The 26,242-nt window shown below is 32.5% G+C and overlaps 1 protein-coding gene across 5 annotated transcripts in view; it reads left to right on the forward strand.

The window, feature by feature from the left end:
- Window positions 1-26,242, forward strand: part of LOC145242523 (protocadherin beta-4-like) — a 639,353-nt gene that overhangs the window by 546,308 nt on the left and 66,803 nt on the right. For all 5 annotated transcript variants that reach the window (XM_080105592.1, XM_080105596.1, XM_080105594.1 and 2 more), the window contains one exon: window positions 17,500-17,626. In XM_080105592.1, the coding sequence (XP_079961718.1) occupies window positions 17,500-17,626 (127 nt within the window). The remainder of the gene's footprint in view (window positions 1-17,499; window positions 17,627-26,242) is intronic.

Consider the following 26,242-nt stretch of genomic DNA (forward strand, 5'->3'; position numbering starts at 1 on the left):
TGATGATGATGATGATGATGATGATGATGATGATGATGATGATGATGATGATATAAAAGTAAACGGACTTATCATTTTTAGTTACTTTTTAAGACTTTGTTTGCAAATGTCACAGTTTATAATTTCGAATAGTAGAAGAAACAGTCGTAGTGGTTTCGAACCAATGGGTCATGCTGTTGTGCAGCGGGTACATATTGAGGACGATGGGGGTTCATACCGGAGGTAACATATAACGGTGACTCAAACAAAGGATGATAACGACATTTATATACATTTACATCATGTCGACGACTGTGACGATTCTTGGGGACTTCATTATTATTATTTATACGGAGCTGAGACAGTTCTGATAGAGATGCGAATTTATTATCGAAGGAATGTGGAATACAGTTCTTGTTAACACAGAGGAGGGAACACATTACTTGAGGGGGGGGGGGAGTTATACAAGAGTTCGTTTATAGATGCATATACAAAACACATTTACTTTTCAGTTATAATGACGACACAAAGACAAACAGTTGTAAAATATTAGATGATTTCTTTATTCCTCAACCTGCCGATTGATGATGTCAGGAATTCAAACTTGTATGGCTCCATAGTCTCTCTTCAACTCTTCGCCTCTAAGGGGATCAGCTCCACTGAGTCACTGTCCGACTCTCGTCTGTGACTGTGACTGTCTGATTATATCCCTAACTTTGAACCCCATTTCAATATATCAAGAATCTACTTTGTTTATGACGTCAGAAGTGTGCTGTTAACCAACGTGACTAAATTTCACATGGATTTTACATGTCTGTCCAAACACACTTTCAAAAAACAAAGAATTCCCAATTTTAATTGTTCAATATCTAATCTATTTTTAATCATTACCTATAAACTCGCATTGTCCATTCTTTTAACTGACATATTTAATATCCAGTTATTTATAAAAGAATGGACAATCGCTCTTTTTTGACATAAATAATATTTAGTTATTTCTAAAAGAATTAACAATCGACTGCGTTCCTAGGATTTCAATTATCCATTATCTTTTAACGCTTGCCTACAGGGTTCGATTCTAGTCTTTTCCTAATATCATTTTCACTTATCTAGTCTGTCTTATTACTTACATGAAAAGGGGACACCCCTTCTTATGTAACAATGTGTCTATATAATATTCTCCCACATAAGTATTGAGACACCTGCAGTCTATCCGATGCATCCAACAAATGTGCGAATATGTATTGTAATGCATGTTCAACAAGAGTGCATAAACAAAGGGTGGAAGGATAAAATTGTCGTCCTAGAAAAGCCAACATGATTCCATTTCCCTTAGATGAAAACCGGTTTGTTTTTTGTTGCAAACCATCTACTAGTTGGCCAGTTGTGTACAAATCCCAAGAGCGATAGGAGCCTTATATCATGTCTGAAAGTGACACAATGTCCAACAAACGAAATCAGAGATGCACTGCTGTACAAGTCATGCTCTCTACTGATCCAAGTTATGACAACAGGACCATTGCCAGCACCCTCAAAATGTATCACTGGATTGCCAGGAATAACAGGGATGTATCTAGGGTAATGAATATAAAGTTTACGGCCACGGTTATTTTTCAAGTGAGGGCCACATCATGCCACCTCACATCTTCGAAGTCGGCTTGAAGGTCAATATCAAAGTGTACCTGGATGTGCTAAAGAGTGTGATGATCCCCTGATGCAATTAGGCAAGTTTTGCTGCCACAACCAGGGTCTGGTAGCAGGACTTGTCATCGGCTTGACTTCAGAAGGAGTGCTACGACTTTGTACCCTTCTCTCACTGGCCCCCCTCCTTCCCCGACGTGAACCTGCTAGACTACTTTGTTTGATCATACGTCGAGAACATCACCAACATGACCTCCCACAACACTAAAGCCAGCCTAATCACTGCCATCCACCGACTATTTGCCAAGCTCCTGCCGGTACTTGTGGAAAAGTCATGCTCTCAGTTCTGGGCCCATATCGAGGTGGTGACTGACGCTGAAGGCGGCTACACTAAATAGATGTTAGCTCTACTACATAATCAAATTACCTGAATTGATTTTTTTAATGAAAGTTTTAAAATAAAGCTGTCGTGTTGTTTTCTTTAGGGCGACAATTTTATCATTCCACCCTGTACAGGAAAAGAAGTAGAAGAACTCTGATGAGAGTTATATTTCGCTAAGAGAAGAAGTGGTCTGGTATTTGGATTGTTATTTTTAAAAAAGAAAGGTAATTGTTTATTAAAAGCAAGAACACATGTTGAGAAAGTAAGTTACTTTAGACTCCACAGAATGTATTCCTTGTTTAGATAATGGCGCTCCCTGATCAATCAGTTTTTATGTCCAAAGATTAACAACTAATGATTTTTATAATGCGTATGTCGTGCAGTTCAAACAGGACTTATACATTTTAAGCAAGGAATGCTCTTTTAAGCAGATGGACCGTCTAGCACAACCTGATGGGCAGTTTGTGTTGTGTTGAGCTGGAAAGGAATCTCTTCTGATGACAAGCCTGCCGTTTGCTATAGAAGCCAAGTAACATTTTAACTTCACACAACAAAATAGGGTTACTCATTTTGAATTCGAATCGTGATTTTGCTTAGAAGGAAACTGCCTTTGTTGCTGGTTGGTTGGTTGGTTGTTTTTGTTTTACGGCATATCAACCCTTTCCAGATTATTTAATGCCGAATCCGGTGATTTTGAAGAAAATTTTTTTAATAGAATATATTTATTTTTTGCAAGTCGGTTTCTATTTAACCCATAGTTGGGACCCTAACAGGTACTACCACTCCGGGTCAGAGTGGACCTGGGAGCAATGGCAATTAAAGGGTGGCTCCACACTCCCCAAAGTCCACAAGCTGGGGCCTCATCATCGGATATAGTTTAAGGTCATATCCAGGACCAGCCTTTGTTGCAGTGCTGACCGAAACTACATAATTGGCACCATAACCAATGTTGAAATGAAATAATCCGAATCTGGGCAAAAACGACAACTAGATAATCATGGGCAATCCATGAATACAGAGAACACACAGAGGTTCACAAACATACCAAATCTGGCATTAGGCAATAAAAATTTTTAAAAATACTTTAGAATGATTAGTGATGGGACGATTCCAATAATTTTTCACGATTCTAAAACAATTACCGATTCTATACTAAATTCCAAATTCCGATACAATTACTGATTCCGATTCTTTATAGATCTCTAAATATCTAACTATAATGTGATTATTTTTCACGTATATCATAAAAATACATGTTAATTTTGCAGACATGTTCTCAAACGTAAAAATACACGTGTGGGGGATAATCTATCGATTTTAGTTTTACTGGTAGTTTAAAATCAATAAAAATTTATAATTTTGTCATTACTATCAATAGTGAAAGTTTTTTTTTAAAAGAAAATTGAATAAAAAAAAAAACAATTAAAAGTTGGTTTTGGCATTGGAAAATAAGCAGAAATTTTTCCGATTCCAATACCTCCAAAAGTACCGATCCTGATTAATCGTCCTAAAACTAATAATGATATACATTCTCTTTCTCTTGTGCTGTTTTTTTGTTTGTTTTTTTGTTGTTTTTTTTTCCATATCATTCGCCTTGTTGAGGCTTCTGGCGGCGGTAATCAGCCTCTTTGAATTTTGTGCTATCTATTTTTCTATTCTTTCGATGCAGTCTTAAATACTTATTTATATTTATTAATCCTACTCTCACTTCTTTCTGAATAAATGACAAAAGTCCATGTTTCAAATTTCAAGATGTTGACCATCTTACTTTATATTCCTGTAAGAAAGTCGACATGCACAATTCTTGACAGCAAACATAGACCGCGTATCATTCTTTGATGCAGTGTGTTATACATACTCATTAGTTTCCTCGTGTATAGATATAAGTTTCATAACGATGTAGGCATGCTTAGCGTTTAATTTGGACCCTGTCCAAAATATATGACCGTAGCACTATTCCAGCGGAGAATTACATGATGCGAAAAGAAATGATGCTTCGAAATAGATTAGCCACTTATAAATACTTTGATTTTCATATATTTTTTTATTTTTATTTTAATGATGTTTGCCAAAAAAACATAACTTTCATCGTGACTCATTCCCAGTAAACTATTGATCTGAAAATCATTCCCCATTGATTTAGTCTTGCAGCAGCATCTCATTTGGCTAAAAACAACTGCATTCATTATCTCGTATCATACTATAAGACACAGCATTAATAGGGCTTCTATTTAGCCGTGATTAAGAATTTAAAAATAAATGCTTGAATTGTATGTGTGCCTCTTCCCGAGAAAATGATTCTGCAAACAATCGAACGATCTCATTTACTAGAAACTTGTGCACAGGTGCTTCCACCTACACGTTTTGCTGCTTGCAAACAGAAGCTTCGTAATTCGCATATAAGGACACACTTTTCTCGCATACATTGTACGGTTTATTTGAAAGATAATGTGCAGTAGTTATATCGAAAAACAACAGCACACACACACACACACACACACACACACATAAATATATATATATATATATATATATATATATATATATATATATATATATATATATATATATATATAATCGATCGTTGCCCCGGAATTTTTACTTCCATTTTTGCACCCAACTCTCCCTTTTTAACTTTTTTTGCTATTACGTCATAGATGACATCATAACATATGGCATTATCGTGTATAATGTCATCACATATGACGTCATATATGACCTCATCATATGCCGTCATATATGAGGTATAATGCACTAATGCACATATTTATTATATATATATATATATATATATATATATATATATATATACATACGTGTGTGTGTATCTATATGTGTATATATATGTATGTATATATATATATATATATATATATATATATATATATATATACATACATATATATACACATATAGATACACACACACGTATGTATATATATATATATATATATATATATATATATATATATATATATATATATATATCATAATTTAGTAATTTAAATTTTATGATGTGAAACGGTTAAATTTCAAATCTAGAATTTTTATTATATGCAAAACAAAGAATACATTTCAATAAGTATATTTCCTTAACCTATAGGTTTTCGATGTTTACCCATCTCCTCAGAGGAAAAAATATTAGCAAATGCTTTATACCTAATTTGCTAGAAAATCATAATTAAAAGTTTTTAAATCATAGAGTAAAGATGTATATATATATATATATATATATATATATATATATATATATATATATATATATATAGATATATATATGTATATATATATAGATATATATATATAAACACACGAATGTGTGTGTGTGTGTGAGAGAGAGAGTGAGAGAGAGAGTATGTTTCTTTAATTATATTTCACCTTTTATTTATACCAATCATTTAATTCATGAAGATCAACGTAATTACAGAGCATATAAGAAATAAATGACAAAAAGTATATTCCAAATGTCAAGATTTTGACCATCTTACTGTATAGTCCTTTGAGTAAGCTGACATGCACAATTCTGAGCAGCACTTGTTTTGTAGCACAAAATCATTCATTTAATTATTCTATCAATCAATGAATTTATTTCGCCCTTAACTCATCAGAAGAAAAAGCAATTATCAATTTTAGAAGAAAATAAATGTATATGGGCATGATTACAGAATCCGAAAATTGAGAGAAAACATGGCATAATAAAAGAACAAAAAAAGTAATTGCAACTTCTCTTCCAATTTTCGGATTTTATAAATCTTTGCATATTTAACTATAAAATTGTTATTTTTCCCCGATTATCATTGAAACACATGTTAAATGTGCAGATATATTCTCAAGCGTCAAAAATACACTTCTGGGGAATGATCTATCGATTTTAGTTTTACTGGTATTTTAAAATCAATAAATATTTATTACTTTATCATTATTACCAGCAATGGAGGATTTTGTTTTAAACAAAATCAAATTGAAAAGGTAATTAAAAGAATCGTTTTTGGCATCAGAAAATAAGCACAAATTTTTCTGATTCCGATACCTAAAAAAGTTCCGATTTTCTCATTGTGAATAATCGTCCCAATAATAATTTGTATATTTTTCACTGCTAGTTTAGTATTATTAAATTTGGCTAGTATTCGGGAAAGTTAGAGAAACATATTAGATTTTAGGCTATGAAGGGCTTTTGTAACTAAAAGAAAAAAAGTCTGATTTTCATGGATAAATTTTCGGTTAGGTCGCTATTGAGTATATAATATTCGCTTAAATACTGCAGAAATAATCATAGCATGTGACCTCAAGTTTGACTGAAATCTGTGTAGCTGTTATTTGGCAAAGACAGAAAAAGAAGAAAAGTGTTGCGTACAATTGACTGACCAGCCCAAAGTGCGGACTTAAATCCCATTAAATAGATTTAGGCCTTGAAAGCTACCAAGAGAAAAAGTGACATCTAAAAATACATTATTGGGACAAATTCAAATTCTTTGGAATATTGGTAAACAAACCTATTTTTGGATATGTTAAAACAATGCCTAAGGAAATCAAATCAAATCGGGAGGTGGGAAGGGCTGCACTAAATATAAAAATAAATATCAACCCAACCAGAAATAACTTATATTATTTGTTTGGATCGAACTATTGTTCTCATCTTGAGTGTTATTAGTGCAATGTTTCGGTCGAATTGCCCTTCGACCTTCATCAAATAATATAAACACTCAGCCCTCATCTCAAAAATTCAGAACAAAAATAACATATTTTTTTGTAAGTTTTGGATTCATCGGACTACTGTTCTCATCTTGAGTGTGATTTTCACAACGTTTTGGTTGATATAATCTTCAACCTTCTTCAGATGTATCTTGTGGAACTCAAGAATGTTTGTGTCAAACTCAGGAATTTGGATGGAATTTCAAACGGAACCCTTTATTTACTTTACGGGGGGGGGGGCTAGCACGTTTTTCTTCCATCAGCCATGACTGGATAGGTAAAATGCAGAAGAATGAGGATTCTCATATTATTTGGATTATTCGGACTACTGTTCTCATTTTTAGTGTCATTTTCACAATGTTTCAATCGATGTAACCTCCGACTTCCTTTAGGTGTATCTTGTCGAACTTGGGAATGTTTCTGTCGAACTCGGGAATTTGTACGGAATTTTGAACAGAACCCTTTATTTACTTCACGGGGGTAGCATGCTCTTGTTCCATCAGCCATGACTGGATAGAGGTCCTAAGTAATTTGCAATTGTATTTTTCGGTTGCCCACACTGTGGACTGAACCTTCATCCTTCAGGAGAATATCTCTTTTTACAATTGATTTTTCAAAATACAACTAACCACTTTTTTCATTTATTTATTTGCAGACTATTCTCCTCATCTTTTATAGTTGTTGTTTAACGACGTTTCAACCAACTATTCCTCTGGCCTCCGTCAGGTTGTTAACCATGGTGAGAAAACAACAACTACGGAAGGCAGTAATTACTGAAGATACAGTTGAAGATTCAGCATTCCTATCCCACCGTGGTTAACAACCTGAGCAGAGGAATAGTTGGCCGAAACGTCGTTAAAAAAGCAACAACTATCAAGATGAGGATAATAGTCCACAAATAAATAAATAAATAAATAAATAAAAATATACAAATTACTTATCTCAAAAAAGAATTCCAATAATTAAATAAAAATAACTTCGTTCTTATTTCTCCGTACCAACCTCGGTATCTGCTACTTATTAAAATTGTGTATTCCTACATTCACATATAGCAGAAGAATTAAAAAAATATTCCTACATTCACATATAGCAGAAGAATGAAAAAATATTCCTACATTCACATATAGCAGAAGAATTGAAAAAATATTCCTACATTCACATATAGCAGAGGAATTAAAAAAACATTCCTACATTCACATATAGCAAAAGAATTAAAAATATTCCTACATTCACATATAGAGGAAGAATTAAAAAAATATTGCTACATTCACATATAGCAGAAGAATTGAAAAAATATTCCTACATTCACATATAGCAGAAGAATTGAAAATATTCCTACATTCACATATAGCAGAAGAATTGAAAAATATTAATACGTTCACATATAGCAGAAGAATTGAAAATATTCCTACATTCACATATAGCAGAAGAACTGAAAAAATATTCCTACATTCACATATAGCAGAAGAATTGAAAAAATATTGCTTCATTCACATATAGCAGAAGAATTGAAAAAATATTCCTACATTCACATATAGCAGAAGAATTGAAAAAATATTAATACATTCACATATAGCAGAAGAATTTAAAATATTCCTACATTCACATGTAGCAGAAGAATTAAAAAAAAATTCCTACATTCACATATAGCAGAAGAATTGAAAAATATTCCTACATTCACATATAGCAGAAGAATTAAAAAAAATATTCCTACATTCACATATAGCAGAAGTATTGAAAAATATTCCTACATTCACATATAGCAGAAGTATTTAAAAAATATTCCTACATCCACATATAGCAGAAGAATTAGAAAAAATATTCCTACATTCACATATAGTAGAAGAATGAAAAAATATTCCTACATTCACATATAGCAGAAGAATTGAAAAAATATTCCTACATTCACATATAGCAGAGGAATTTAAAAAATATTCCTACATTCACATATAGCAAAAGAATTAAAAATATTCCTACATTCACATATAGAGGAAGAATTAAAAAAATATTGCTACATTCACATATAGCAGAAGAATTGAAAAAATATTCCTACATTCACATATAGCAGAAGAATTGAAAAATATTAATACATTCACATATAGCAGAAGAATTGAAAATATTCCTACATTTACATATAGCAGAAGAACTGAAAAAATATTCCTACATTCACATATAGCAGAAGAATTGAAAAAATATTGCTTCATTCACATATAGCAGAAGAATTGAAAAAATATTCCTACATTCACATATAGCAGAAGAATTGAAAAAATATTAATACATTCACATATAGCAGAAGAATTAAAAAATATTCCTACATTCACATGTAGCAGAAGAATTAAAAAAAATATTCCTACATTCACATATAGCAGAAGAATTGAAAAATATTCCTACATTCACATATAGCAGAAGAATTAAAAAAATATTCCTACATTCACATATAGCAGAAGTATTGAAAAATATTCCTACATTCACATATAGCAGAAGTATTTAAAAAATATTCCTACATCCACATATAGCAGAAGAATTGAAAAAATATTCCTACATTCACATATAGCAGAAGTATTGAAAAAATATTCCTACATTCAAATTTAGCAGAAGAATTAAAAAAATATTCCTACATTCAAATTTAGCAGAAGAATTATAAAAATATTCCTACATTCACATATAGCAGAAGAATTGAAAAAATAAAGAATATATAAAAGTTGAAGGAACGGATATGGTTGCACTATAATATACAATTACAATAATATGAGGTACAGCAAGGCAGTCAATATACAGAAAATAATGTATCACCAATAATTATGTTTTTCTATAAATATTTTATCTCAAACAAGTAACCCGACTCGGAAACATTTATTTAAAACTTTACCTTTTTTCCTACCTCTCTGACTGAGGGCATATTTAATGATGCAAGTCTGAATTATTTTGCTTGGTGAAATAAAGCCTTGAAAATTAATGGTCGTCAGACATTTTTTCTTATAAGCTAGTCTGGGTGCGCGGTATTGCCCGGGTGTTTGGAGGTGTGTGTTGAGCAAAAAAAAAAAAAAGGAAGAAAAAAGGGGTAGTAAGCAAGCAAACTCGAACCCATACCATGAAGAAGGAAACGAACGTGAAAACAAAAAGACGTGACGTTTTTGCTGTTGAGCCCATTGCCAATGCGAAAGTGGCGAAGGTTTAAATAAAGGCAAGACAACCGAAAAGAAGGGATGACTTTCGAAAAAAGCGACCCCTCCCTGTAGAAAAGTGCCCAGTTGAGGGTGAAGGAATTAATGTTTTTAGCCAATTTTTCGATATTTGTCATCCGAAGGGTCGAGCTTTAAAATGGTTTCCGTCTCGTGAAAATCCGTCGTCTCTGTCGAAAGTTTTATGCATACATACATACATACATACATATATACATACATTTAAACATATATTATAGACTAGCCTGGGTGCCAGGCGTTGTCCGGGGGTTGTAGGTGTGTGTTTACAGACCAATAAGTCTCCTGTGCGTCATGAGTAAGTTGCTGGAATCTGTGTAAAATAGAGAAGTAATCAACCATCTCAGCAAAAATAACCTTCTTAGTGACACACAATATGGTTTCCGTTCTGCTAGATCTCCAGCAGATGTGCTTACAGTTATATCTCATAGGATTAGCGAATCTCTCGACAGAGGCAACCTTTCTAGGGCAATTGCTCTTGACATATCAAAAGCCTTTGATAGGGTATGGCATAAAGGTTTACGTCACAAGATCTAGCTGGAAATGTCTTCTCAATTATTAAATCATTTCTCTCTGATAGGTTCATAAGAGTAGTAGTTGATGGGAAAAAATCAGAAGCTCTCAGTATAAATGCTGGAGTCCCTAGGGGGTCCATCCTGGGCCAATTCTTTTCCTGATCTACATTAATGATCTTCCAAATCACATCCTTACATCATTTGTAGACATTTTTGCTGACGACACTACCATCTATGGTAGCACATCTAAGATAGTAAACGACCAAGTTCTCTCCGATTCTTTCTCCTCTGATCTTGATCACGTTGTACAATGGGGAAAGGAGTGGCTGGTTACTTTTAATGCATCTAAAACCAAGCTTCTATCTTTACATCATCAACGTTCTGATCCCCATCTGGCATCAATTAAAATGAATGGCTCTCGTCTTGGGGAGGCCTCAAGTTTTGACAGGCTTCTGGGCTTGACCTTTACTCCTGATCTTAAATGGAACACGTACATCAAATCTGTTGCCAAGGCCGCTGGAAAAATGGTCGGATCCTTCTATCGATCCAGTAGATATTTCACTGCTGATGCAATTCTCTATCTATATAAGAGCCAGATACGTCCAAGGATGGAATACTGTTGCCACATCTGGGCAGGAGCTGCTAGAAAAGACTTGTCCTGCCTTGATAGGGTTCAAAATAGACTTCGTGGCCTGGTGGGAGATGTCCTTTTCTCTTCGCTGCAACCTCTATCTCACAGAAGAGATGTTGCGAGTTTGTCTCTGCTTTATCGTTATTTTCATGGAAAGTGTTCGGCTGAGCTTCAATCTATGGTCCCCCCTCGCCAAACTTTCACAAGAAACACTCAACTAGCTGAAAACACTATCAATAATTCTCCCCACTCTTTATCTGTGCCTAAACCTAAACATAGATTCCACGATCAAAGCTTCTTTCTTAGAATTGCACGCCTGTGGAATTGTCTTCCGTTTTCCTGCTTTCCAGCTGTCTATAATACGGTTGTCTTCAAGTCCAACGTGAACAAGTTTCTGATGAGCGGTTCCACTTAAGTTAACAAATTTACCGAACTTCCATTACTATCGATTACTATATTGTCCTTTTGACTACTGTACACTCTTTAACCCTTATCCTTGAGTGGCCTATCGGCCTTGATAAGTAGTGACGACTATGTAAAAAAAAAAGAAAAAATAAAGAAAAAAATAAAGAAAAATAAAGAAAGAAATAAAGAAAAAAATAAAGAAAAAAATAAGGAAAAATTGTGAGCACAAAAAAAAGAAAAATAAGAGTAATAAGTTGATCCATATTGAACAATAGTTCTTTAGAGAGAATGTATTCCAAAATAAGTCCAGCGTGACGATGCATATAATCCGATTGGAAAGTTTTCAAAACAGGTGAAATAATGACAAATTTTTTTTTGCGGGTAGTGCAGTAGCCCCAAAGAGAAGTCTGTCCCCAGTTAAATGGGACTTAATAGTAAAAAGAGAGAAATTCAATATGAGAACCTTCATCATCGGCTTAATTAGAAAAAAGTCTAATTCACTTTTTAAAAAGTCTAATAGGTGCAAAGTTGATCTGAACAGGAGTGTTGTGAAACTAAAGGTGGTTGACGTAGCCAGCTTTTGACAAAAGCACTCATTCACAAGTGTCGCATTTCCAGCTTTGTGTCATGGTTAAGACCATCAATTAAACCTTTGTGAAGCTCTCACCAAGAGTGCTGTGGGCCTGCTTTCTTTTCTCTAGAGCATCACAACTTTCACATACAAGTTTTCGCCACTTCGGCCTTTGCAGAGTAAGTTCTTCCCATGTGTCGATGTCGATTTGTAAGATTTTCAAATTATTCTTTGTAGAGTCGCTGAACCTCTTCCTAGGCTTGTGTTGAGGGCACTTGCCATTTTCCAGCTTCCTGTAAAAAAATTTTTTGGGCAGCCTACAATTATTCATTCGAACCAGGTGGGCCACCCAACATATATATCTATATATATATATATATATATATATATATATATATATCTATATATATATATATATATATATGCAGGGTGACCCCCCCAAAAAAAACGGGCCCATCTCTAATTAGGCCCCGTTTCTTAGTGTTTTGTCCGAATGAAATGAAACTTTCGTCATAACTAGTTTATTATATTCAGAACATCACACTAGGGTCTTTAGCCTTTTTTTCTCCATTCTACAGCATATGTTCTAGATGGCCTCCATTTAGCTTTTGTTTTTTGGGTCACCCTGTATATATATATATATATATATATATATATATATATATATATATAATATATATATATATATATATATATATATATATATATATATACATGCTATGTTGTCATGTATGATGTCATAGCAGATGACATCATGCATGACGTCATGTATGGAAACCAAGGATAAAAATAAACATTCCCTGTGCAACGCCGGGTAGCCCCGCTAGTACGGTAATAATTCCAAGTAAGCATTTCTAGTGAAATGCAGCAAGTATATCTAAAAATGTGTACAGTCCTACCACAATAAGTAACAGATAAGAAGTAATGTTATGTTTTGAGAATTTTGTTAGAATAATAAATAATACCACAATGCAAGTTGGCACGTTTGTGTTTTTTAATATATTTTTTTTTAACAAAGGGGTCACCACAGATCAAGGCCCGAAGGCCACTCGAAGATAAGGGTTAATGTGTGTATTGTAGTCATTAGAAGAGTTGTGTAATAATCATTTGTAAAAGCAATTTGGTATAATTAAATCATTTATTAGGACGGCCGAACAAGAACTTGTTTACGTTGGTCTTGAAGATAATGATATTGTAGTTAGGTGGAAAGCAGACCAAGGGAATAGAGTTCCACAGGCGGACAGTTCTAGAGAAGAAGCTTTGTTCATGGAATCCATGTTTAGAGTTAGGTGCCGATAGAGAGTGAGGAATTTCATTGATAGTGATTTTGGCTAGATGAGTGTTTTTTGTGAAGGATTGGCGAGGAGGGACCATAGATTGGAGCTCAGTCGAACACCTGTTATGAAAATAGCGATAGAGCAGGGACAGGCTCACAACGTCTCTTCTTTGGGAAAGTGTGTGTGTGTGTGTGTGTGTGTGTGTGTGTGTGCACGCACAAGTCTATAAACTTTTTAATAATTTATACAAAATAAGAAAAATGTTCCAAATTGTCAGAGAAACTTCAACTTCTGATAAGCATAATTTTAAAATGTTCAATCGTTTTGACTGGTCAGCAGGATTTCAAATAAAGATATAAATGTCAATATAAGATTAATAAACTGAAACAGTCGATGCAATATTCGTTGTCATTTCTCATCACCAATTGCAGTCTCAATTATTTGATTTCCATCTATGCAAAAACATATAAACACATGCTGATATATTACAAAGACAAAAGCTGATTAATATAATATAAATCGCACTAACATCACAGCCATCTTCTAGAACTAGTTGTCAAAACACATTTTGATCTCTCCGACTAAATATCTATGTATATTTTCTACCAATACATAGTTTAATAGTGAATTGAATAGACGTATTTGGCCATTATACGATCTACCCCTAAGTAATACTCATCTAAATATCATAACCAACTATCCCTGACCGAGACCACATAATTGGCACCATAACCAATGTTGAAATATAATTATCTGAAATCGTCACAGAGGTTCACAAACATGAAATGAGGCAATAAAAATTAAAAAAAAAAAAAAGTTTTATAATTAAACTAGCAGGGGCGGCCAGCATTGCCTGGTCGTAAAATATGCTTAGATATGATATCTTAATTTATGCAGATTGTTATTATTATAGAGTCAATTCTTTCATATTATATTGTACTCAATATAAAGTCATGATTTCAAAAGTAAAAGAAAAAAATAAGCAAAAAAAAAAGATTTCAGTGTCATCAGCTAGAATCGAAACCAAAACGAAAACTTAACAAAACATAGTTCCATGATTGAAACAAGTTAAGCAAAGATTAAAGCTTATTTGTACTCAACATCGTTGGAGTGTGGAAATTGAGTGTGAATTTTATTAAATACCAACTGGTTTCCATGACAACAATGTTTTTGATAGACAAGATGCAAGCGAGAGCGGTCGGGTGGTCCACAGAGTTTTATAATATATATTTATATATATATTTTATAATAGTTTTATAATATATACTTATATATATTTTATAATAGTTTTATAATATATATTTATATATATATATATATATATATATATATATATATTTTATAATAGTTTTATAATATATATTTATATATATATTTTATAATAGTTTTATAATATATATTTATATATATATATATATTATAATAGTTTTATAATATATATTTATATACATATATTTTATAATAGTTTTATAATATATATTTATATATATATTTTATAATAGTTTTATAATATATATATATATATATATATTTTATAATAGTTTTATAATATACATTTATATATATATTTTATAATAGTTTTATAACATATATTCATATATATATTTTATAATAGTTTTATAATATATATTTATATATATATATTTTATAATAGTTTTATAATATATATTTATATATATATATTATAATAGTTTTATAATATACATTTATATATCTATATATATTATAATAGTTTTATAATATATATTTATATACATATATTTTATAATAGTTTTATAATATATATTCATATATATATTTTATAATATTTTTATAATATATATTTATATATATATTTTATAATAGTTTTATAATATATATTTATATATATATATTATAATAGTTTTATAACATATATTTATATATATATTTTATAATAGTTTTATAATATATATTATATATATATTTTATAATAGTTTTATAATATATATTTATATATATATATATTATAATAGTTTTATAATATATATTTATATATATATATTTCATAATAGTTTTATAATATATATTTATATACATATATTTTATAATAGTTTTATAATATATATTTATATATTTTATATATAATATATAATTTTTGCTTTTCGCGTGTTTTTTTCTTGTTTTACTGTTTTCTGTATTATTCACCTTGCTGGTGCTTTTGGCGGCACTAACCAGCCTCTCTGAATTTTGTATTATCTATTTTTTCTATTCTATCGATGTAGTCTTAAATATTAGTTCTCTTCTCACTTCTCTTTACACATAAAGTATGTCAGTATCACTCTTTGATGCAGTATGTCAGTATGTATTTGATTAAAGGTATATTTTTTAACAAAAAATAGTCCAATGGTAAAGTAGATAGGCACAATAATGTAAACATGTGCAAGGCTGCATGTTTAGTGCACGGTTGCAATGCATGCATACAATAGGCAGTGGGAGAAATATTTAGCTAAGAGAAGAGAGACCACCTAAGAAATCCTATGGCTCATTGAAATAATAATCTTTCTTTAGATGTGATTATAAGCCACTTGAGACTTTCCAAATGTTATGATTATCTCAAATGATGGACCTCTCTGATCAGTAATGTTTTATGTCTAGTAATAAAACTGGCTCATAATTTCCAAGTAGGTGTCTGCATGGTCAACAACAAATGTTTATAAATGTCTATAAATATTTCAGCAGGAAGAGCAAGGGGTTCAGTTGGGTTTTTATAGGTCTACAAGGCAGATGCTCCTTTCAGCCTTAAGCTGAACGACCGTTTGTGTTTCGTTGAGCTTTGTATTTTGACTTGGTTTGGCTCAGAATTCTGATCGAAAGTCTGATATCCAGTAGATGAAAACAGGTATAATTGAAACCTCTTAAAACATTACTTGTTTTAAATTTTTGAATTGTGATTTTATTTCAAAGGAAAATACTTTTGTTTCAACAGCGACTGAGACTATATGATCGACACTGTGACCAATTCAGCCACAGAATTCAGATTAAGAGAGCTATTGGACGATCACAGACTGTAGTGAACGCACCAAAACACAGGTTCACATTTAACTAATGTCAGATATACATTTAAGAAATTCTAGTCTTAATATATCCCACTATCGCACATATATACGTGACTTAAGGGATATTTTTGTATAAAAAAGTGTTTAATACTGATTTAAATAGGTGTATTTAACAATTGCCAGATATACATTTAAGAAATACTAGTCTTAATATATCCCACTATCGCACATATGTATATGACTTAAGGGATATTTTTGGACCAAAAAGTGTTTAATGCTGATTTAAATAGGTGCATTTAACAACTGTGCGATATAGATCTAAGAAATATTAGTCTTAATATATCCCACTATCACACTTAATAGTCAAATACAACGGTTTCAATTAATATTAAACTATTTTTTTGTCATAAGATATGTCTCATTTTCATTGAAGAAATACTAGCTTAATCACAGAGTCTGATCAAAATCAGTATATTCCATTACCTCATAGAGAAATACTAACCTAAATGCATAAAATGATTAAAAAAAAATAGGCACATTTCAGTACTGTCTTATTTATAGAAACTGCCAAAACACTGTCTGATCAAAGTAGATATGGTCAACTGGCTGTTGCCACATCTCACCTTTTTATAAATGTTTGCCTAAATACAGAATCGGATCAAAATAAATGTATTCAATAATTACCACATTTATCTCAGAGAAATAAATGCCAAAACGCTGTCTTATCACGATAGACATATTCGACAATTGCCATATTTACCATCTCCCAAAATAGGTACATAAACACAAGGTCTGATCAAAACAAATAAATTCTGCTATTCGTTTAATTTATTTGTATTTCCATTGTCTTTCTAGTTGTGTCTTTGCTTTGTATTTTTCGGTTCAGCTTTGTGAGAGAAATATGAATCCTTTGTTTATTGATATTAGTTTTTCTTTCCGATATTTCATCTGTATTCTCTTTCATCTCTCCACCAACAATTTGCTGCTGAACTACTAAAAATATTTTCAATAAGAAATAAAAGCATTGTTTGTTTTTTTTTTCTCCTTGAGTAGAAAACACACACACACACACACACACACACACACACACACACACACACACACACACACACACACACACACATATTAATATTTTCTTTATTTATTTTTATTTATTTCTTTCTTTTTTTTTTTTTTTTTTTTTGAACAGGAAATAAATGATGGTGACCAGAACCAATTTAGAATTCCTGACGCTCACCGAAACCTGATGTCTTCTCTCACTGACAGCGAAGATGGCTGGAGTGATGGAGACATTCGAGGTGCACGACAACTATCAGGTTAGCTATAACTATTTTACTTTTTCAAGAAAATAATAACGATCTATCAGATTTTAGAATTTTTTTTTTTTAATAAATGTCTAAATTTATATATATAAAACAAAATGTCTATCACCAATTTCTGCTTATCTGCCCCTTCTGTGTTGGGTAAAATCTAAAAGTTATCAACTGATCATTATGGCTTTTGGATTGGTTGGTTGGTTTTGTTTTACGGCATATCAACCCTTTTCGGGTTATTTAATGCCGAATCCAAAGATTTTGAAGAAATTTTTTTTTAATAGAATATATTTGTTGTTTTCACGTCAGTTTCTATTCAACCCATAGTTGGGACCCTAACAGGTACTACCACTCCGGATCAGAGTGGACCTGGGAGCAATGGTAATTAAAGGGTGTCTCCACACTCCCCAAAGCCCACAAGCTGGGGCCTCACCACTGGATATAGTTTAAGGTCATATCCAGGACCCCCATTGAGGGACTTTTACCCTCTGCAGGGGGGCAGTTGGCGTATTCTAATGCCCCATGACAGGGCCGTATGGCTTTTGGAACGTGGCTGTTAGGCATAAGGGTAAATAAAGTGACCTATATTTTGTTCAATGTAATTAAAAAAAAAAAGGATAAAAAGTTGGGGTTTTTTTTTTACACTGGAATCACCACTTATCAAGGCCCGGAGGCTACTCGAGGATAAGGGTTAATAGGTATACATTAGTCAATGTGATTATAGTAAAAATAAGTAGTGAGAATTTTGTAAATTGGATTACTTAGGGAAACGGTTCATCAAGAACTTGTTTACGTTGGACTTGAAGACAATCAAATTGTAGTCAGCCGGAAAGCAGGCAAACGAAAAAGAGTTCCGTAGGCGTGCAGTTCTTAGAAAGAAGCTTTGTTCATGGAACCTGCATTTAGGTTTAGGCACAGATAAAGAGTGTGGGGAATTATTGATAGTGGTTTTGGCTAGAAGAGTGTTTTCATGAAAGTTTGGTTTATCTTCAAGTCCAACGTAAACAAGTTCTTGATGAACCGTTACCCTAAGTAATCTAATTTAGAAAATCTCCACTTCTTATGTTTACTACGCTATAACCACATCCACTAATGTATATTCATTAACCTTTATTCTTGAGTGGCTTTCGGGCCTTGATAAGTGGTGATTCCTGTGTAAAAAAAAAGTATTTCCCCCATGTTGAACAACTGTGAGATGATTCTGTAGCAGAGGTGCTTATTGCTCTGTCTTTTCTAATGTCACATTTTTGCTTGCATTCTTTATTGCGTGCGGATTCAGCAATTGTAGCCCCTTTGTGAGTTGCGACACGCCAGGAACTTCTGTCTTGGGTTAGTTTTTCCCATGAATTAGAATACAAACCGAACTGTTTGAGGGAGACCTTCAGATTGTCCTTGAACCGTTTCCATTGTCCTCCTGTGGGTCTTTTTCCCTTGGACAATCCATGGTAAAGGAGCTGTTTTTGGAGCCTTAAATCAGGCATACGGAATATATGACTTGCCCAACGAACCTGGCACTGCTGTATAATGGTGTATACTGACGGAAGATTTGACCGGGCTAGAACCTCTGTGTACTGGTATCTTGTTGCCACTTGATTTTCAACAATCTATGAAAGCAGATAATATGGGAATGGTTCAGCTTCTTGGCAAGTCTTTGGTCTATACAGTATATGTTACACCAATTTTGTAAGAGAAATTCACAATATCTGATATTTAACCACTGTTTTATTAAGGTACTAGAAGTATCTAACTGGGGTTGGCTGGGGTGCAGTAAGTTATTTTAGGTTTCAATTTTTGTTTGTATATTTTCAAACTTATACAGAAAGTGAAATAAAATTTTAGTTGTAAGATAACTGCATGGTAATATGAAATATTCTGAAATGGACTAAGTGATTAAAAAAAATTAAATTATATCAACATGCATTATTATATTGTAAACTGGCTATTCAAAAGCAAATTTTGGTTTGTCATTTTAAATACTATTTGGCTCTGACTTTAAAAAATCTGGCAAAATAACTTTATATTATGTTTCTGAATTTTTGAGATGAGGATTGGTTATTCGTATTATTTGATCTTCAGACTACTGTTCTCATTATGAGTGTTCTTTTTACAACGTTTCGGTCGATGTAACCGCTGGCATTCTTCAGATGTATTTTGTCAAACTCGGGAATGTTTCTGTCAAACTCGGGAATTTGGATAGAATTTTGAACAGAATACTTTACTTACTTCATGGGAGTAGCATGCTCTCGTTCCGTCAGCCAATACTGGATAAATAATTTGTCTACTTGTCTGCACAAAATGTAATGTTATATTTGTTTTCGGCATACCCGAAAGCCTATGAAAGTCGTCATTTTAAATGTGAATGTTAAGGTGGAACGAAAGTAAAAATTTACCATGATTTTTTTTAGATAGAATTTTATTTCATGTTATTTATTTTTTTATTTCAATAAATATTGGAATCGTAGTAAATGAATAAATAAAGTGTTAATTCAATTCTTTTAGTGACAAAAACAGCACACGCAGAGGCATGTGAAGGCGAAGGCATCTTCTAATTTTAATATTAAAATATTAAATACGAATCATACATAGGCATTTTCTTGTGTATAACCAGAAAAAAAATTGAAGAAAAATCATAAACCAAAAAGTGTCCTAGTAGACCGTTTAGGGAATTTTTATATATCTTAATACACGTTTTATTTAAAAGGGCAAAATCACAAGATAGCTACCTTTAAATGTTTAAGATGAGAATAGTTTTTCTCACTTGGCTAATGTGGCAATCTCCAACAATTGAGCTCTCAAAACAAAGATGGTGGAATGGGGCACGGTTAATGAAAATACGGAACGGAAGCCACCAAACATGAAACGAAACACGGAATGTAATGTAGAAATGTAAAAAATACACATTTTCTTTCCTTTTTTTTTTTTTTAATTGTTTCGTGTGTGAAATACGAAACAATGTAAAGGTGTTTTGTTTCAAGAAATTGTTTTGGTTTTGACACTTTTTATGTTATTGTGAAAATAAAAAAATAATAAACCTTATTTTTTTTTACATTTTTTTTAAATACAGTATTTTTTTTGTTTAACAATTAAAATAAATAATAAATCTTTATTTTTTATGTTTCTTTAATTTTTTTTATGTTGAAACCCTAACCCATCGTCGTGAAACAATAAAAAAAAAAAATAAAGAACATTTTCATTTTTTCACATTTCTATTTCTTTTTGAAATAATATATTAAATATATTAACACAAGACGTGTTGACGCTGATTGCCACAAACGTTTATATTTTAATTGTCAGTGTTTTATTTTGTTTGTTTGTTATTTTATTTTATTTTTTTTTAAAGATTTCTTTCTTCCTTTTTAATAAAACTATAAATATATCTTTTTAGATTTTCATAGTATATTAATGTATACAAATATAATCTAGCCGGGCTACCAATCGTTACCTGTGAGTATGACCAACAAAATAAAACAAAAGAGTCAAAATATTTATATTAGCTTTCTTTTAACACTTTTATTTTCCTCTCCTTCTTTTTGAACACACCATTTCCGGTCCTGGATATGACCTTAAACTATATCCAGTGGTGAGGCCCCAGCTTGAGGGCTTTCGGGAGTGTGGAGCTACCCTTTAATTGCCATTGCTCCCAGGTCCACTCTAGCCCGGAGTGGTAGTACCTGTTAGGGTCCCAACTATGGGTTAAATAGAAACCGACTTGAAAACAATAAATATTCTATTAAAAATTTTTCTTCGGAATCTTAGGATTCGGCATTAAATAACCTGAAAAGGGTTGATATGCCGTAAAACAAAAACAACGAACTAACACCTTTTCCTTTTACTGCTTCTCTCCTCCACCTCTTTGAACATACCTCTCCATATAAATGCTGATGGCCTTCCCTCTCTCCTTCCTTTAACACCTTTCTTTCTCCTTGCTTCTCGTGTTCTTCTTGCGTTCTTTCTTCCTTTTTGAGCACACCGCTCTTCGATTCTTATAACCTCCTCTCTCTTTGAATCTCTCTCTTTCTCGCTCTCTGATTCTTCTTGCCTTCCCTCTCCCTCTATTTGAACACGTCTCTCTTTCTTCTTTCTCATATTATACCCCCCCCCACTGTCCTCATACACTAATTTGATCTCTAATGACCTAAATCGAACGAATCTTGTAATCCCTTTTTACTATAACCTATTCAAGCTTATTCTACATCGAAACATTTCAGGTTCGGGTCAAGATCAAAGTGTAGTTTTTTTAACATGAATGAAAGATTTTAATATCTCAAAGTGTAGTATCTGTTCTTCAGATGCTGCACTTCAATTTCTTGTTCTCTGTTAGTGGAGGAGATATCCTTCACGGCTGAGACAATTTTTTATTTTTGTTCCTTTTCTCCACATTAAAAAACGACCCTGGTGTCTAACTCTGTCCCGTGGGGAGACATTGTAAATAGGAACATTTAAAGTTTGTAAAGATATAATTGGTAGTTTCTGAATTTTGCCGGACACACACACACACACACACACACACACACACACACACACACACACACACACACACACACACACACACACACACACAGAAATAGAAATTTCTCCTATAGAATAAAGGCCCTGTTGGTGGGGCATTAGAATACGCCGACTGCCCCCCTGCAGAGGGTAAAAGTCCCTCAATGGGGGTCCTGGATATGACCTTAAACTATATCCAGTGGTGAGGCCCCAGCTTGTGGGCTTTGGGGAGTGTGGAGCCACCCTTTAATTACCATATCTCCCAGGTCCACTCTGACCCGGAGTGGTAGTACCTGTTAGGGTCCCAACTATGGGTTAAATAGAAACCGATGTGAAAACAACAAATATATTCTATTAAAAAAAATTTTCTTCAAAATCTTTGGATTCGGCATTAAATAACCCGAAAAGGGTTGATATGCCGTAAAACAAAAACAACCAACCAATCTATAGAATAAAAAAAAATAATTATTAACTAATTATTAATTTATTTATTAGTAAGTCCAGTGACAACTTTTATCCCAAAATTCAAAATTAGTTTTGAAATTTAAATTTAGAAAAGAAACACACACTGGCTAAATAATTAGTTCATTTATTTACTATCAACACAAATAAATAAAAAAAAGATTTAATGAAATATAAGCAAAACATATAAATTTTAATGGATAATATAATTCAGCTTAACAAACAAACAAAAAACATATATAAAATGTCGGCAGTGCTTCAGGTCGTCTTATTAATAAAAACATATAGTAGTCACTGAAAGTTTAAAAGTATATGAAAAGTTAAATATCTTTTGGCACGGCATAATAAATAAAAAAAAGATTACCGTTCGATTTTAGTTTCATAGATTTCTTGACACCTAAATTGTTCATATATTACAAAGGGTTATTCCCTTTCCTACTGTTAAAGAATTTTATTGTCTTGCAGATCAAAGTAAAATTGAATCTTATATTCTCTAAGGAATAAAATTTCCTTTTTTATTTGTCTTAAATTTTTAGGTAATAGCAACAATAATACGTTTTTACTACTTTTCAGAGGTATTGAAATAATCTCTCTCTCTCTCTCTCTCTCTCTCTCTCTCATATATATATATATATATATATATATATATATATATATATGTATATATATATATATATATATATAAAGATAAGATTACTTTTATATATATATGTGTGTGTGCGTGATTCTTGAGAAGTAGCAAAACATTATCACTATTACAAAAAATGTAAAAAAAAGACATTTTTGTTCTTTAAAGAATCTTAAAGATTTTATTTTACTTATTTGTTCTCTTACAACTGAATGTTGCTGTGCTTGATGGTGGTGGTGGTGGTGGTGGTGGTGGTAGTCGTCGTCGTCGTCCAGCGTTTACAAAGATGACCGTGATCATGCACTTGTTCTGTGGGTTCGAAGATGGCTTGTTAGATCGATTTGAGCCCTGAAGTATTCCCCCCCCTGTATTTCCCCCATCTTGAACAACTGTGGGATAATTCTATACCAGAGGTGTTGATTGCACTGTCTTCTCTAATGTCAGGTTTACTTTTGCGTTCTTCACAGTGCGCAGATTCAGCAACTGTAGCCCCTTTGTGAGTTGCGACACACCAGGAACATCTGTCTTGGGTTAGTTTTTCCCATCAGTTGTAATACAAACCAAACTGTTTGAGGGAGACCTTCAGATTGTCCTTAAACCGTTTCCACCGTCATCCTGTTTTTTTTTTTTATTGTTTTTTTTTCCTTTGGATATTTCACTGTAACGTAAATGTTTTGGGAGCCTTTAATGTTAAGATAGCGAATAAGATGTAACCTTTCACAAAGAATCTAAAGATTTGTATAAACGTTTCTTTTTGTTTTACTACTACAGTATTTCAATTGTTTTTTTTTACTGCCGTATTTCTGAAAGCAGAAATTAGAATGGCACATAACATATGTCCAGTTCGATTTTTGATACGTTTTAAATGTTCGTTATAAATTTATTACTTAAATATAATTATAATTAATACCTGAGTTCTTCTGCCCGAGTTACACCCGTGCATGGGTCTTGCTAATTATACATAACGGAGTCTATCCAATTTTAATGAAATTTAAACCATAGTTAAATTCAAATAGACTCTGAAATTTCAATTATTTAAAAACCCTCTTACAGGGCTTAATATGAGGATATTAAAACTCTACTTAATCTGAACATTCAGTTGTGTATTTGGTTGTCTGAACACTTTCATTTATTAAATGGTTCAAGAGCGTCCCGGTAGCGTAGACCTATCTTTGTACTTCATATGACATTGTTTTATTGCGGTATTCTTTAAAAATAAATTCAGGCGACGTTTGCTTTTATAAATTGTAAAAAAAAAAAAAAAATGACACTAAAAACAAAAAATGAATGTTAGATTTAAATTTAAAACTTGATGTAAACATTTCCCGGTGATAATTTATTGAATGACCCAGAAGTCGGTAATTGTCCATATTACGAACCGGATTTCTTATAAATGCCTGCTCGGTCTCAACTGGCACTTGACGTCGCTGCCGGAATATGCCAAGCATCGTTAATAACGCTCAGAAACTAGTTCAAGGTATTGTTTTTTTTTCTTTCTTTTTTTTTGTTTTAAATAGTATTTCCAAATTAAATTCAGTTTTTATGCTATTTTTGTTCATTGTATTGTTAGATAGAAAGTACATAATATTTACAAAACACCCTCCTCTCCTCATGTTAAGAATAGCTTTCTAAATAATAATGTTATTTTAGCACGGTAGCATAGATGCACAACTATCTGCCATTGTTGATCTAGTCATACCAGACATTTATGAGAAATCCGGTTCTTAATATGCAACAATAACGACATCTAGTTCGTACAATGCGCCGATACCCATTTACTTTGTTACAATATAATTCCATGTTTTTTTCAACTGGCAAATTTAAAAAGCCTATAATTTAGAACATCAAAAAATTAATTGCATGTCCTACTAGCATATCCAATGTATTGCCTTGAATAATGGTTATGGTGTGGCATGTCATTAGTAGAGCTAGGTGGTTGAGAAAGTCCTGCATGGCAGTTCCATTTGTCTCCACATCGATTGGTTGAGATCTGTCTAGAAAACAGGATGTTTCTGACAATGTTTAAAGATAATAAATATTAAAAAATCTATACAGATGACAATCATATCAATCGTATGTGCGACTGAGAGAAGACTCAATCTAGTTTGGATATGTTTCCTTGCTGACAGACTTCAGCTATGTAAAGAAACCGATTGACAGACTTCAGCTATGTAAAGAAACCGATTGACAGACTTCTGCTATGTAAAGAAACCGATTGACAGACTTCAGCTATGTAAAGAAACCGATTGGCAGACTTCAGCTATGTAAAGAAACCGATTGACAGACTTCAGCTATGTAAAGAAACCGATTGACAGACTTCAGCTATGTAAAGAAACCGATTGACAGACTTCTGCTATGTAAAGAAACCGATTGACAGACTTCAGCTATGTAAAGAAACCGATTGGCAGACTTCAGCTATGTAAAGAAACCGATTGACAGACTTCAGCTATGTAAAGAAACCGATTGACAGACTTCAGCTATGTAAAGAAACCGATTGACAGACTTCAGCTATATAAAGAAACCGATTGACAGACTTCAGCTATATAAAGAAACCGATTGACAGACTTAAGCTATGCAAAGAAACCGATTGACAGACTTCAGCTATGTAAAGAAACCGATTGACAGACTTCAGCTATGTAAAGAAACCGATTGACAGACTTCAGCTATGTAAAGAAACCGATTGACAGACTTCAACTATGTAAAGAAACCGATTGACAGACTTCAGCTATGTAAAGAAACCGATTGACAGACTTCAGCTATATAAAGAAACCGATAGACAGACTTCAGCTATGTAAAGAAACCGATTGACAGAATTCAGCTATGTAAAGAAACCGATTGACAGACTTCAGCTATGTAAAGAAACCGATTGACAGACTTCAGCTATGTAAAGAAACCGATTGACAGACTTCAGCTATATAAAGAAACCGATTGACAGACTTCAGCTATATAAAGAAACCGATTGACAGACTTCAGCTATATAAAGAAACCGATTGACAGACTTCAGCTATATAAAGAAACCGATTGACAGACTTCAGCTATAT

Source organism: Euprymna scolopes, chromosome 21 (assembly GCF_053919585.1).
Source record: "Euprymna scolopes isolate OS-2025 chromosome 21, ASM5391958v1, whole genome shotgun sequence".
NCBI classification, from domain to species: Eukaryota; Metazoa; Mollusca; class Cephalopoda; order Sepiida; family Sepiolidae; genus Euprymna; species Euprymna scolopes.